We start from the raw sequence: 14,859 nt of genomic DNA, 5'->3' as shown, positions 1-14,859 counted from the left end.
AGGCAGATAGAGAAATGTACAAGAACAGATAGTAGTTCGACTAAAATCATGCAAGTCTCTGTAGTGTTAAAGGTCACACGTTTTACTTTCTCCTTGTTACAGATAAGATTCACTGCGGTTTGACACTTGCACATAAGCAGGATATGCTATTTTCATCTGGTATATGTAATCTGAAGCATCAGATCTCTGCTATATCGGCACTGTGATTATTGCAATATCACTGTGTCTCCCTGCCTGCTTTTTAACTGCCAATAAACTATTTAAGTCTCTCTTCTTACAAAATACTCAAACTACTCATTTAGTTTGTAAAATAAATCAAACCAATTTACCATTATGACTAATGTAATCATGACGTTAGAGTAAACCATGTCACTAGAGGTCACTGCCGTTCTCAAAGTAAGGTGGTCACACTTGTGTGTTTAGTCAACGGCTTATTTCTGCCTTGAGTGTGAAGTGACTGTGTGAAACAGTTCACAGCTTACTGGGACTTCTAACAATGCTTCAGAAGACCAACAGCCAAGTCTGGGATTTTAATTGGAACCACACAACTGCACGCTTTTATGAGTTTCCGTTTAACCATCATTGGGCATGGTCGTAACAGTGTGGGTTTCAGGTTCTGTGACATGTACGAGTTTCTGTAACGTTTGCGAGTGGCTTAAAAAAGGCAACATGTCCAACAAAACCGATTCTCTCAGCCATCTTTAGCACTCCCTGAATGAAGCATGGGAGCATAAAATTCAAAGATCAGTCATTTACATCATGAAACGGTCTACATATAGAAGGCAGTACAGAAGATTCTGCTGAATGTCCTGTTATGACCTTGATCTTAAGTATTCAGAGGAAAGTCAAATCCAGGAACTTGTTACATCATATTACATCATTTAGGTCACGCAGATTGTTAGCGAAGGGCTTCCAACTAAGCTCGATCCTACACGAGCATCTTCTTTCAGTTCCTAGCAATGGGAAATAACTGAAATTCCAGACAGCTTTGTTGTAAAACTAACCTCGCTATCCTGTTGCTGTTCTGTGTTTGTGTTAAGAAACACGTGAGTGACTGTGTGGGTATGTGCATGTGCATGTGCATGCGGGTGTGTGTTCTAGTGCATCAAATTACACATAGATCTCTTTAGCACAGTCCCAAAGATAGTGTCCAGAGTACAATAGAACAGAATCTATGCAACAGTCACTCAACAACATTTTGGGTGTTAAAACCTGAAACAATTGATGTAATATATTTTGATATATTTTGACAGTGGCATAAGCTGAAAAGAGGGAAGTATATAAGAATAGAAAAAGCAGAACTACATTCAGAATACCCTATGACAATATTTTTCTATCTGCAATAAAGTTTAAGTGTGGTTTTTGTTTCGTTATTGCAACAGAACTACAGACGGTCTAACGACTGAGGAGAACAGAATAGAACTGTAACACAATACAGCTGTGGTCAGATGTTTACATCCACTCATCGGGCATGAATGCCATGGTAATTCTTTTTCCACAGTAGAATGACTGTACAGCCTACATATTTAATGAATTTAAAGAAACAAGTTTGAATTCATTTTGAATTTTCTCGAATCCACACAAGGTCAAAAGTATAAACACAGACTCAAATATATACATAGACTCCCACTAATGTTTGGTTGGTGGTGCAAGTTGCACGTCAACCAGATGCTTTTGCTAGGCATCAACAAGCTTCTGGCATAATTCTAGTTGGATATTTGAGCAACTTCATTTAAACTGGTTGGTTTCCGGACAAGGACCAACCGTTTAAGAACTCTCCAATAATTTTCAATAGGTTGGTGGTCGGGGCTTTAGGAAGGCCATTCTAAAACCTTAATGTTAGCCTGTTTTATCCACTCCAGAACCTAGCTTTGGTGTGTTTGGGCTCACTGTCCCGTTGGAACAACCAAGTTTCACCCTTCTAGCTGCTGATGTGAGGCGAAGTGGACGAATTTGGAAGTGGTCATCCTTTTTCATTATTCCATCCACTTTATGCAATGTACCAGTACCACTGACAGCAAAACAGCCACATAGCATAATGCTACCACCACCAGGCTTGACGCCTGGTAGAGTGTTGTTAGGTTTGAAAGCCTCACCTTTACTCCTGTAGTACTTCTGTACCACTTTCCTATTTGGAAAAAGAATTGATCAAAGAAATCATAACCATGATGAGTGTATACAAACTTCTGACTGCAACTGCAACTGCTTTCATTATGCTCTGTAGGGTAAAATCCAGTTTGTGTACAACTTAAGAAATCTAAAATGTGTGTCTAAAACACCAAACTAGTTTCACTAATGAAAGCCTCCCATGCAGGAAGAAGAGCAGAGTAGAGTAAAAAAAAAAAAAAAAACGTGCAACACAAAATCAACAATATTTTGTGCATTAAAACTAAAAAAAAATATATTGAATAATAAAATTAAATAGAGTGGAAATTAGAATATAATAGGCAGCACAGCTGAATGAATGAGAACATAATAAATAATAATAATAGAGGGTGAACATTTTGATGTGACTGCTGATGTGCAGCAAACAGCTTCTCATAAAACATGATATGAGATGTGTCAAAATGCATTAACATCACTAGAGTCCAAAGTCCAAAGCAAACATTTCATACCCTAAAGATTATCTTTTGTTTTCTTTTGTTTTGCACGGTGCACTTCTCCTTTGTTCTCTGTCCTTTGTCTATATCTCTTCCTCCTTCGGCCCCTCTCTTTCTCTCCTTCATTCCTACCTCGGTCACCTTGCTACGACGTGAACCTCTCTCAGACCTTCTTGCGCCGCCGAAAAACACGAAGAAGATCATGCCTGCTGAGCTCAGTCTATGCTGAGAGAAGGAGGGAAGGAGGACGCAAGGAGAAAGGGAAAGACGGGAGGAAACGAGGAGGAAGGAGAGGACAGGAGGGAGGAAGGGAGAAAGGGAGGGGAGGGGGGAAGAGAGAGAGAAAAACGAGACAGGGGTAGTGGATGTAGCTGTAGCTGTGGGCCGGGGGGTGAGCTACCTAGCCCGGGCTGCTCTGCTGAAACATCCATGGGTGGCTGTGTCGGGAGCCACCACGACTCTTCGGGCAGCTTAAACGAGAACTCGGACGGCACTGGAGGTAACTTGCGGGGCTTGTCGACGTCTTTTATTGGCCACAAGCTTGCATTTCTTTTTTCCTTTTTTTTTACGAAGGGCTTCCTCCAGGCTCCCTGCATGTTGTCCTGACTGGAGGTCTTCTTCCCTTCCTTTTAATATCCGAGCCAGACAGAGCCGAAGACAGACAGCAGTCCTGCCGGGTGTCTCCCTCCATGCACCTGGCCTTAAAACGGCAAACGACGCCTCGTCTGCTCTCTACTTTACAAAGTGGGAAACATTGACTGTGCCAGTCTGCCTCCCTTTGTTCTTTGGTGTTGACTAAGCTAGCCGGCTAAAACGTAGCTAGTTAGCTTGCTAGCTTTCTGCATAACAAATATGGGTCACAGGCAGCAATGGCATGCAAGGGGAGCGCTCAGGCGTGATTCAGTGTGATTTCAGATTTGAATTATGCCCAGATTCTCTGCACAACTTGAAGTTACTGACAGCTCGAGTAGGGGTGCACATATGGCAGCTGCTGATCTTGTCTTATATTTATCATTATTATTATTATTGATTGTTTTCGTTGTGAGCGAGGTGTCGGGTCATGCTGTGTCCTGAAAAGTGGTCGGAAGAGTGGAGGAGGTGTCAAAACTGTAGCTTTATGACTAAAAGCGAAACTTAAAGTGTGAGCAAAAAGTGATATATCGCACAAAACTGCAAGGTAAAGGTTAGTTTTATTTACTGAGCAATAAATGGAGTTGCATGCAGTCCCAAAGCATAGTAGGGATGACAGCTCGAGCAGTGAGAAATTGAGTGCGACACTGTCTATGAATGCATGCTGTAGTACATATTCCCTTTATTAGATAGTTTACGTTGGTGATATGGATAGGGTGCACAGTGAAAGAAGGGTGCTTTGTCAACTATAAAAGCTCTGGGTGGGGTTTAAGGGGAATTGTTGCGTTTAAATGGTGTGAATCTTAAAAAAAAAAGAGGGGGGAGAGCCCCTTCTTGTAGTTTGAGGTGTTGTACACAACTTCCTTAGTGTTGTTTCCTGGTTTGTCTGATCTGAAAATGAGTTCTGCTCATAGCCAGTGAGTTATTTTAATTACAGAGCGGTAAATACAGTTGGTCATGTGGGTGGGGGGTGGAGACTTAGAGATGCTGAGATAAAACTTGGTTTCCTTTATTCATTCCCTCGTTGCCTCTGCTTCTGTCTTTGCCAGTTTTCAGGCTTCCTCCCTGACTAGATATTGGGTATGAACAGCAGCGGTATCTGTAAAATGTGGAGGATCAAGAGACGATGCAGCGTTAAACGGATGCAGACAAGCAAGCAGGAACAACGCAGTTCAGTTCAACATAGGCACATTTATGTGTCACTAAATCAGATCTCGTAGGCAGGTTTACATTGCAGAAATTTCTATGTTAAATTGTTGTACATACCGGCCTACATAAATCCTTCCTGAATGACACCCAAGTAGGTTACTGTTTAAAGATATACGTGAATTATTGGCTGACAGACGATGTGGAAAGCAGGCTAATGAAGACTTATGGACAGAGTCATGCAGACAAGTTCATAACATGAGAGCATATCCGCAGGAATTCAGGCATGCACTGCTAGAAAATGATTACAGCTAAATGACGCACTAAAATGCTTTTATGTTCCTGATGTTACTGATTGTTTGGTACTTTTGCTAATGTTTTGTATAATCACATAAAATTGTTTAAAGAGCCTGTCCAATGAAAACTGGCACAGTTATATTTTCCTCTAAAGATAAATCAGGAACAAAAAAAGCAATTCAACTTCGTAGTTGAGCATTTCCGCCTTGGAACTGCTTTGTACCTGTGTTGGGTCTGGCGCCCCTCTAAGAAACTGGAGCTAGAGCCAAAGAAGAATCCTGACTATTGTAATATATAGTACTTAAGCGAGTCTTAAGCCACTTTTAACAAAAGAAGGAATGACTGTCAGGCCGTCGGATCTCCATCTGTCCATATTTGCAATCAAGTATAAGCATTTGACATTGTCACACTAAAGGCTCATGCTACCCCTTTACCATAACTTTTCTAATCAGGGTCCAAAATGAACAACCTTCTAATGTAGTTAGTTTCAGTTTGCCAAATAAATGTAAACGAGTATCGAGCTCAGGGTCACGGGAGAGGTGGATCAATCGTACCCAGTGGTCAAGTTCCCAGTCTATTCCAGGACTATCACAGTTGACAGCCAGCCATTCCTGCTCACATTGATGCCTATGTGCAATTAAGAGTCACAAGTTAACCCAGAGCACTTCAGCGTTAACTGCTGTACCACTGTGCTACCAAAATAATTGTGGGTTGCTTTTTTCCCTACTCACTTACATGTGTTCTGGTTCTGAGTTTGATAAGCACACGCTCATGGCTCAAACCAATGCGTGATTTAGACTTCTGTGGGAAATCTATGTGGTAACTTACGACATAACTGGAAAGTCCTTTTAACCATACACCATAACCTTCTACATAACCCAACGCAGCCCACAGCAACTTGAATGGCGTGGAAGGTTGAAACGCAGGGTTACGAGGAGTTTCCAGTTAATACGTAGAATTCCCACAGAAGTCAAAATCACGCGTTACGCAGAGCCTACAGACACCTTTTCAGACCGTCACTTACATGTTGTAGCTGTGTACTGTCGTCAGGGGCCAGTGTCACAAACAGCCCTTTTTTGTGCTGTTCTCAATACAGATCAACAAAGGCCTGAAGCAAAATTAAATGTTAAAAATAACAATAAGTGTTCACTTTTCAACTAATCTATACATAGCATCTTAGACACCAGTCTACGTGCTGTTGGGTCATTGGAAGACTGAAGGGGAGTACTTTTGCTTTGGTTGTGTACCCCTTTGCTCTGTGTAGGTAAACAGGCACAAACGTAGTACTATAAAGCAAGCGTCGCACAGCTGCTGTCTGAGCTATTGACTCCCTCCCTGACATTTTTCTTCTGTCCTTTACCATGTAAGCAATCATTAACACTAGTCAATGAGCAGATGATTAGGACTTTATGGGCTGTGTGAAGAAGTGGATAATTTAGATAAAGAGCCTACAGTTTAAGAGGGTTAAGTTGGTTAAATGGTTAAGCATCCAGGATTTTTACTTTTATGTTTGATTAGTAAGTTAATTAATCGTTTAACGATTCACAAGAATTTGGCTTCAGTTTTGCTCTGGGCTCTTCTTTATTCAGCATAAATCTTTGTCACTTTGCTGGTGGATATTGTTTGTTTTGTTTTTAGTGTATTCCAGTTTTCTTGCCTGGTGAGTCAAAAAGTTAATTTGAAGCACAGTTTCTAACGCTGTTGAACTCAATCCATAAAATATATTTCAACTATGATACATCAACATGTACTAAACCTTGTGCAGTTCACTATTCTTCAGAATAATTTTCACATTGAGCACCTATGTATGAATTTCATTGGCACTGGGAAGTGGTTTACAGTATTTGAGAAGAGTTGAAGGTCAGCACCAGGAGAGGAACTTTAATGTATGTTTATCTGTGTTGCTATCTGTTTACTGTACAGCTGCTGCATTGTTTTCCTCCTCCCTGAAATATCAAAGGCTAAACCTGTCCAACTAGGTCCCCCTCAACCTACTAAACGCTGTGTACTGTAACCTGTCTAATGAGCTTATTTCAAACGGGAAGTCTTTTCAGCAAGTTCAAGCAAGTATTAAAAGTAGCACGGCTAGAGGCTTGTCTTACTAAAGTCAGTTGAAGGTTGGTGTTATTCGACTTTGCCACATGATCATCAGGGTTCGTGTATACCAGCAGGTGTAACTCAACACCTTGATCCATCAGCTTGCTCGCACCTCCCTGTCTGTGTTGTGTATTCAAACATACACGCTGTCCTGTGTGTCGGCCCCTTCGGCGGTGATCCAGATGGTGTTACTCACCTGCCTTCACGCTGCAGCCGGAGGGCTGTTAGATGCTAGAACCGTAACCATTTAATTGGGTTTAGTACCAATACATTTTTAGCTTCACTTTGTCTAAATGCTTCATTTAGACCTTATATTATAGTGTAGGCCCATTTTTAATTGACAATTGAATCATGCTTGTGTTTATGAGCAAAGCTGAAAGTCTTGTTTTGTTTCCAGTGAATCCTAACTTTTGTTATGCCTGCTTCCTCCTTACTCATAATCTCTACTTCTCATTTTTATCTTCTGTGGATTTCCCATCTTTTCTCATCTTGCATCCCACATCTGTCTACTTTCTCTTCCCTACATCCAAATTGCTTTTGTTTGTCTTCTTTCCTTTTCTTGGTATTTCCCCTTTACTCCTTCTTCTCTTTGTTGCTTCCTCCGTTTATTCCCATTTTGGTTCACACCTTTGATTCCTCTTTCCCTCCCTCACTTTTATGAGAGTCTTTTTCAATATTTCTGTTTGGTTCTTCAATTTTCAGTCTGCGTCAGTCTTCCTGTTTTTATTAGTTGCATTTTCTCTCTAAATCCCCCCTTTCCTCTCCCTCTCTTTGCCGCTCCCAGTGGCTCTAGGGCGTAACCAGCCCCTGAAGAGAGAGCGGCCTAAATGGAAAAGTGACTACCCGATGACTGAAGGCCAGCTGCGCAGCAAAAGAGATGAGTTCTGGGATACGGCGCCAGCTTTCGAAGGCCGGAAGGAGATCTGGGATGCGCTGCGGGCTGCGGCCAGCGCCTTTGAGAGCAATGACCACCTGCTGGCTCAGGCGATCCTTGACGGAGCCAGCATCACACTGCCACATGGTAACACACATTTCCACAGTGATGGGTCTAGTTGACAAGTCATAGATTTTGCTTTATTTTCTGAAAAATAGCTGTAATGGGACACTGAAATGTCAAAGTCAAAATCTCCCCTTCGAATACTCACGATACAGAGCTTTTACTTCATGCCACCTGTCAGCATTCAGTACCACACGCAGCTACTAAATAGTAGCTCTTCAATGTAAAGAGGTTAAATTTACATAGAACAGAGAAGCAAAGGGAGGCTGCTTCCCCAGGAAGTGTCTTTAGATTGCCCTCTGATAAGTTTCATAAACAGGAAGCAAACTTTGCCACATATTACTGAAGCATTTTGTTTATGTAAGTGCCTTCTTTGCTGTCCTTGTTAAAGTCACAGACTACAATTGACATTTTAGTGAACATGGAAGTAAATAGAGCGATTATAAAGCATCAATATAATTCAGCCTGCTATAAAAGAACCTCTTAGTGATTTTCAGTGACCACATTTTAGAGTTTAGGCTTTAGCTGCGAGGAAGTGCTGCAGAAGTAACCCATAAATAATAAATAAGGGGCATGTTCTTGCTCTGCTGAAAGGAGGAAGTAATAAGTCACCTAAGTATGCCAAAGAGTTCAAAACACAAGAGCATTCTCTTAGAACAAATCTATAAAATATATGTGGCTCAAATTCAGGAAGCCCAAATCCAAGCTGTTATAATAAGCTGCTGCAGTAGGCTCTCTACGCGTGGATGTATCGTTCTTTATTGTTCCCAATTCTTCAAACTTCACAAAAATAATACAGTTCTGTGCAGAATCCCTCATTTCTTTATATTTTACTTGAAAAATGGGAAATAGATGCAGAGTTGTTGAAACATGCAAACATACAGAGAAATACAGGGCACAAGGCAAAAACAGAGTTTGTATAATTCTACCAAGCTTGGAAGGGAATATTATTTTTAAGCATAGCCTGAACTTTAATAAGCAAGCTTTCTTGTAATTTCTTTAAGTAGTTTTCAGGAATAGTTTCTTGGAGGACATTAAAAGCCCTTCTTTAGATGTTTGCTCCCCCTTGGTCTGTTGTATGTCAACGTGATCCCACAATGTTAATAATGTTCAGAGTTCTGGGTCTCTGGTGAGGCCAATCCATGATGCATTATAGCCCATTCTGCCAGTTGCTTGGTGAAATTGGTTCCAAAGAGGGTGTTGCACCAAAAACATTCTGGTGATTGCTTTGGTCACCAGCAGATTGGAACAGTTACCTGTATTTTCTGTGGAAAACACCAATTTGGCTGCAAACACAGTCAAGCAGTAGTGAAACACTGACTGGAAACGATGGTTTGCTGCAGCGAAGAGGCAGAGCTTTTACTTTGAAGACGGATGCTGTCCCATTTCTGGTTTCTTCTCACAGTTTCACTACTGTTTGGAGACCACAGGAAGGGACCGAAGCAGTCGCAATGAGGTTTTTGCCAGCTGGTCTGGGACATTTTTCGAATTTTTCCCCTAGCGACCAGTGGTTGCTAAGTGGTCACTGACCTACCTCTCGGCCTTAGGTAACTGGGGCCTTATTAAGTTGATGATGGTTAGTGGTCACCTGACTGCAAAACCTGTATATGTATATTTTAAGTACCATTAAGAACCTCATGTCAGTGCCTTACAATGTCTACTTGATTCCTCTCAGTAGTTTGGCTAGGTCAGATCAGGTCCTGCTGGGCTGCAGCTGTGGATTCTCTAGACCTGACATCATTGTTTCACTCTACCAGCAGTGCAGTGCAGAGAGTAGACACAACACTTAAATATTTTCACCACTCACACATTTACATTTTCTCAGTCAGTCATGCAAAGCATTGATTTCAAATTTCTTTCACCATTCTGCCCTTGTTCACCAGGACACTTTTGGTCTTCCAGTACTGCTTTACACTTAAACTGAGCAGCATACAGGAATCAGAACTGACATTCCTAAATGTTTTCATCACATTTAATACATCACATGTTGTACAATTGGGATAGAGGGAAAGATGGATGGATTCTTAACTGGTCCCACAAGGGAAATGACTGTGTTCTGTGCAGCAGAATAAAGGCAAGTTTGCTTAAATCTTTTGGCTATGTGTGGTTGGCTGTGAAGTCTGTTTAATAGGTTTTAAGAAACAAATTGAAGTTGCGTTTTGTTTGATGTGAAAAGGCTTATCTTGAACATCAGGCCACCATTCTAGGTCTGCAGCAAAGGAAACGCATGAGAAAGAAACAACACATTCACAAATTTAAAGCAATTTTATTATGTCCAACATCCTAGTTATCACTCTTAGCAAGTTAAATATTAAGAAATCCAGAGTACAGCTGAGGCTGACGAAGCCATCATTAGTTTTACACACACGTGTTGATGTTGCTAAAGAAAAGCCAGGGTATTTTTGTGACACCAGAATAAAACAATCGCTGTAATCTGTAGGATTCGCTTTATTCCTGTCTTTTCAGTAGCTGTTTACATTTAGTCTGCACCAGCATGGTAAAAAGAAAATGTTTGCTCACTATGGGACCAAACAGCGATCCTCAAAAATCCTTTAAAATTGCATTACCATTACTAGCTGAGACTTTGTTGGTGCCATTCAGGAAATGGATTAGTTTCTCCAAATCCCCACTTAATTCATAATGGAGACTTTTATTGTATTAGAGATGCATCATCTGATGGGTTCCCCTTTCACTGTTTTTTTTTTTTTTTTTTTTTTTTTTTTTTTTTTTTTAAAAGAGTTTAAGTTTTTTGTTTTGGTTGTTGTTGTTTTTTGTTTGCTTTTTTTAAGAAAAAAAAAAGGTTGAAAACAAATTTTGTGGTCATTGAAAGTTGCTCTGTGAACACTGAAATGAGATTCAAGTCTTTGTCTTTAGAAAACATAAGGAAATTATAGAGCATCTTTTCTGGAGCCATTTGCTGTCATTAGCCATTCATCCATCCATTTTGTGCTGCTCATCTGTCTTGAGGTATCAGGGGCATGAGGCCAACTCTTTAAGCACTTATGGAGACACTGAGTTGTTACAAAGCCATCCCAGAAACTACATCTCTCCAACATCTTTCCTGGGTCTCCACCAGGAGTAAAAACACCTCACCTAGGGAGGCGTCCATGAGACAACCTTGTCAGATTCCCAAACAACCTCATCCAGCTCCTGTTGTGGAGGAGTAGCGGCTTTACTCTTATCTCCTCCTGAATGGCCAAGCTCCTCATCCATAGGGAGACAAGCCACAATTCGGAGGAACCTAATTCCTCACACAATCTTATTCTTTTGGGCACAGCTTGTGACCATAGGTGAAGGTATTGTCACTACGGCAGGCCAGTACAGCATTCTGTATCTCATTGTGCAGCTCTAGTGACAATAAAGGCATTCTATTCTATCTGCATCACTACCAGTACCACCTGAATCCATCTGTTAGTCTCCCAGTCTACTTTCCACTCACTCTGTGATACCCAGGTCTTCCAGCTGAGTCCAGCCATGTAGATTCTCATCCTGTCCACTTCACACACTTCTTACAAGAGTGAAAGTTGGAGGTCATCATTCAATTAAGCCAACATTGCCACATAATCTCCAACAGCAGATCCTGATACCACTAATCTCAAAACCCTTCACCCCTTGGCTGTGCCTAGAAATTTTGTCCATCAAAGTTATGAATAGACTCTTTAACAAAGGGCAACCTTGGTAGATTCCAGCTCAGGATCCAGTCTGATTTACCGTGGGTAACACAAACCAAGCTCTTACCACACTTGGCAGGCCAAATAGCCCATAATAATGGGCTAATACCGCATACTCCCAAAGCACCCCTCAAACGACATCCCGAGGGATGCGGTCATTTGATTTTTCCAAGTCCATAAAATGCATGTAGGCTGGTTGGGCAAATTCCCACGCAGTTTTGAATATCCTTGTAAGGATGGAAGGATTTACGGATTCACATCACTTATATTTTCATCCTTTAAAATTCAAAACGTGTTGGGGGGGATATGCAGCACAGCAAGCACTTCAACAACATGTTTCTTTGCTTTTGTCATAAGATTCATTCTTTAAAATTTGGTACAAGGCTAATTCCACCTTGTGGGTGGAATTTGTTTTTGTTTTGATGAAATGCCACAACCAAAAGCATCAGTACCATCTGGAATACATTGGTGTTCTGCAGCTGAAAAATAAATAGCTGTTGAAGGGAAAAAAATCAAAGGAAGATCCTTTCCAGATCCTGTTTATACATTTTCATTGAGCCATGTTAAAACTAATATTTATCTTAGCCTTTTGTGATGCTGGCTATCACTACTTCTTCATATTGTGCGCTCTCTGTTGTCCCACATAGAAGGAGCCTAAATAAACAACTGTTTAGTTGGTGTGCTGAAATATCGGAGGTAGGACAGCTCAACTGTAGATTTATTTGCTCAAATTTATATTTATTTTATGTACCTGATAAAAGCAGAGAGCTATAAAATATTTAAACATGCTCACCAATTATTTATGTAGACTCCTGCACAATATATAATAGTGTGGTTGTGGTTGAAATAATTGCTGCACTTTCGTTTTGTGGTGGTTTTTGGTGATTGCTGCTACGCAGTGGGCTACACGTGCCAGAAACCAGCCTTTTTGCCACCTTATTCCTTCACAATTACATGAACTCTGCACTTTTCTTGAAGGCAAGAGTTACTTTCATGTCCTCACCGAGGCCAAAGTTGTCATCATCTAGAGAGTAGCGAGAACTTTTCTGGGCTTCTGCTAACTCATCTCGGTTTTGGTTACAGGAAAACTCACTGCTACTCTCGGGTGGATCGTGCTTCGGTTTAAGTCATAAAACAGCGCAACAGCAGCAAGGTGACCTTTTTTTTAAAAATGTCATTTAGAAGAAACTGTGGTCAGGCGGTCTTCTCACTTTTGTGGGGAGAGTTTTTCATCTTTTTGGATGTCATCATCAACTTAATCTTCTGTTTTTGTTAATCCACAATAAATATGACCTTTTAGTTTTTTGGTATGAAAAGTAGTCACTTTGAATTATTTTGCAGGGTATGTATCTGTCAGGAATCCCCCTCGTGAACAGAATGGCTTACATTTTTACTCGTGGACACAACCTCTTCAGTATGCTATAATTCCCACTTTCTGTCCACCAACTCTTTTATTGTCAGAGTCTGAATCACAGAAATTACATAATGTTTCGTTATGTTTTAGTCCAAGATGAGACTTTCCCTTTTCTCCTGCTTCCACAGTCTGTCCCCCTACAATCTTTATTTTCTATTTGTATGACTCTCATTTCTCCATTTCATATCAATCCAGGGTATTATGAAGCATAGTTCAGGTTTTGGCTTTGTTGAATGGGAAAAAATGTTTTAACTTTCACTTTATTACAAATGACTAATAGATTTCTTTAAACAGAAAGTATTCCATCTCATGCACAGCAAGGTATATATATCTATATATTAGAACTTTTTTGTTTAGACAAGTAGTCCATGAAGAGTTACGAAAAGGAAAAATTAGAAATGACCCTCCTGTTCACTTTAGTGTTTTATGGCTCTGCATTGGAAGCTCCGAGTTAATCATTTACCGAGCTCTTACACTTCTGTTTATATTGTAATGTGATTTATTGACAGTGGCAATTCCTGCAAACCATAATCTGTAGCTTTCATTTGATTTATTAACCAAATTAATATTTAGATTTTTTTTTTTTTTTTTTTTAAATACCGGTATATTGAATTAATTGGTTATATTCTCCATTCTTCCAGGAGCTCTAACCGAATGCTACGATGAATTGGGGAATCGATACCAGCTGCCAGTCTACTGCCTCTCTCCCCCCGTCAACATGATCGAGGAACGCTCCGATGAGCCCGACGGTTCAGATCCTGACTCCGGAACCACCGACCCGTCCTTGGGCAGCGCCGGTGAGCCTGGTACAGGAGGGGAATGCCAGCTTCGGCTTCGCCTCTCCACGGGTCGCGACCTCCGGCTGGCAGTCCGTTCCACGGACACAGTAGGCATAATGAAGCGGCGTCTACAAAGTCAGGAGGGCGTGCCTGCCGCAACGCAACGCTGGTTTTTCTCAGGGCGGCCCCTGACAGACAGACTGCGCTTGGACCAACTCAACATCTCAAGAGACTATGTAGTGCAGGTCATCCTCAGCCAGCGACCACCACCAGAGCCTGAAACTACACCAGAAACATCAGGGCCAGTGGCAGCAGAAGAAGTAGCCGCACTGCCACAAGAGCCCACGCCGGAGGAGGATTGATGCTCCCAAACTGGCAGCCTGGAACGGGGCATACCAGTGATGTGATAGTATAAAAGTTGGAGGATAACAAGGGACACAAAAGAAGCTGATTTCTCTTCTCTTCTCTTTTCTCTTCTCAGACATTTTTTGCTGAGAACTTTGTTTGGGCTGATATTAGGCATCTGCTGGAGCATAAGGACTCTTGGATTGAGAAAAGACTAATCCTTTTGGTTTTTACACATTGAAATTTTGACCTTTTTTGAAGTCTTTTTAACTGTTCCTATGGAAACCAAACAGCAAAAAGAGAACTTTGTCAGATGGCTAAAATGGGTTTTCTTAGCAACACTGATATTTGAATGTTTCTGTGTTTCAGTTTCCATTCAAGTTCTGCTCTTTGGCAAAGCTGGTTCAGCACAGAGAATTCTTCGTATAAGGCGACAGGGTTACGCGTGTACTTTCACAGCATATGTTTTCAATTTAGACATTTCAAAAAGACACTTAACAGTACTGAGAGTTATTCAGAAATTCTTCATTTAAATACATGATAGTAAATCAGTCAAGAATGCTTGCGTCAGGGGATAAAGTCGGTATACAAACAGCCATAAAGGAAGTTTGGTGTAGTTGGTTAGCAAGCAGATGTGTTCTCCCTCTTGAGGCACTCAGAGGACATGACTGGATGCTTTACCAAGCTGCTGCTGCTGGATCATATTCTTTATTTCACTCTGCTTCACTGAACAATCAGATTAATCATGTTATAAGTAGTCAGCCTGTGCGTGAGAGTGCGTGTGAATAAGTGTGTGTGCGTGTGCGGATGTTCATATATGATCAGGACACAACCACCACTCATTCATGTGGTGAAAAGGATGGACATCAGAAACACAGTTGCA

General features: G+C 41.1%; 1 protein-coding gene across 1 annotated transcript; it reads left to right on the top strand.

Annotated features, from left to right (window-relative positions):
• The first annotated feature begins 2,742 nt into the window (after positions 1–2,742).
• On the top strand, positions 2,743–14,855 carry ubtd2 (ubiquitin domain containing 2). Its single transcript, XM_080866300.1, has 3 exons — positions 2,743–3,099; positions 7,555–7,791; positions 13,494–14,855. The coding sequence occupies exons 1-3, from the start codon at positions 2,823–2,825 to the stop codon at positions 13,991–13,993; spliced, it is 1,014 nt and encodes a 337-aa protein (XP_080722426.1). The 5' UTR covers positions 2,743–2,822; the 3' UTR covers positions 13,994–14,855.
• Positions 14,856–14,859: the final 4 nt, after the last annotated feature.

This window comes from Rhamphochromis sp. 'chilingali' (genome assembly GCF_963969265.1).
Source record: "Rhamphochromis sp. 'chilingali' genome assembly, chromosome: 19".
NCBI classification, from domain to species: Eukaryota; Metazoa; Chordata; class Actinopteri; order Cichliformes; family Cichlidae; genus Rhamphochromis; species Rhamphochromis sp. 'chilingali'.
The sequence above is the reverse complement of the archived record's forward strand: the minus strand, read 5'-3'. Positions and strand labels throughout refer to the sequence as shown.

What these genes read in the sequence shown, in the direction of transcription:
- ubtd2 (XM_080866300.1), top strand. Translation starts at nt 2,823, where the DNA reads ATGCTGAGAGAAGGAGGGAAGGAGGACGCAAGGAGAAAGGGAAAGACG. An exon ending in GAACTCGGACGGCACTGGAG is followed by an intron (nt 3,100 to 7,554) that starts GTAACTTGCGGG and finishes TGCCGCTCCCAG; the next exon opens with TGGCTCTAGGGCGTAACCAG. An exon ending in CAGCATCACACTGCCACATG is followed by an intron (nt 7,792 to 13,493) that starts GTAACACACATT and finishes CCATTCTTCCAG; the next exon opens with GAGCTCTAACCGAATGCTAC.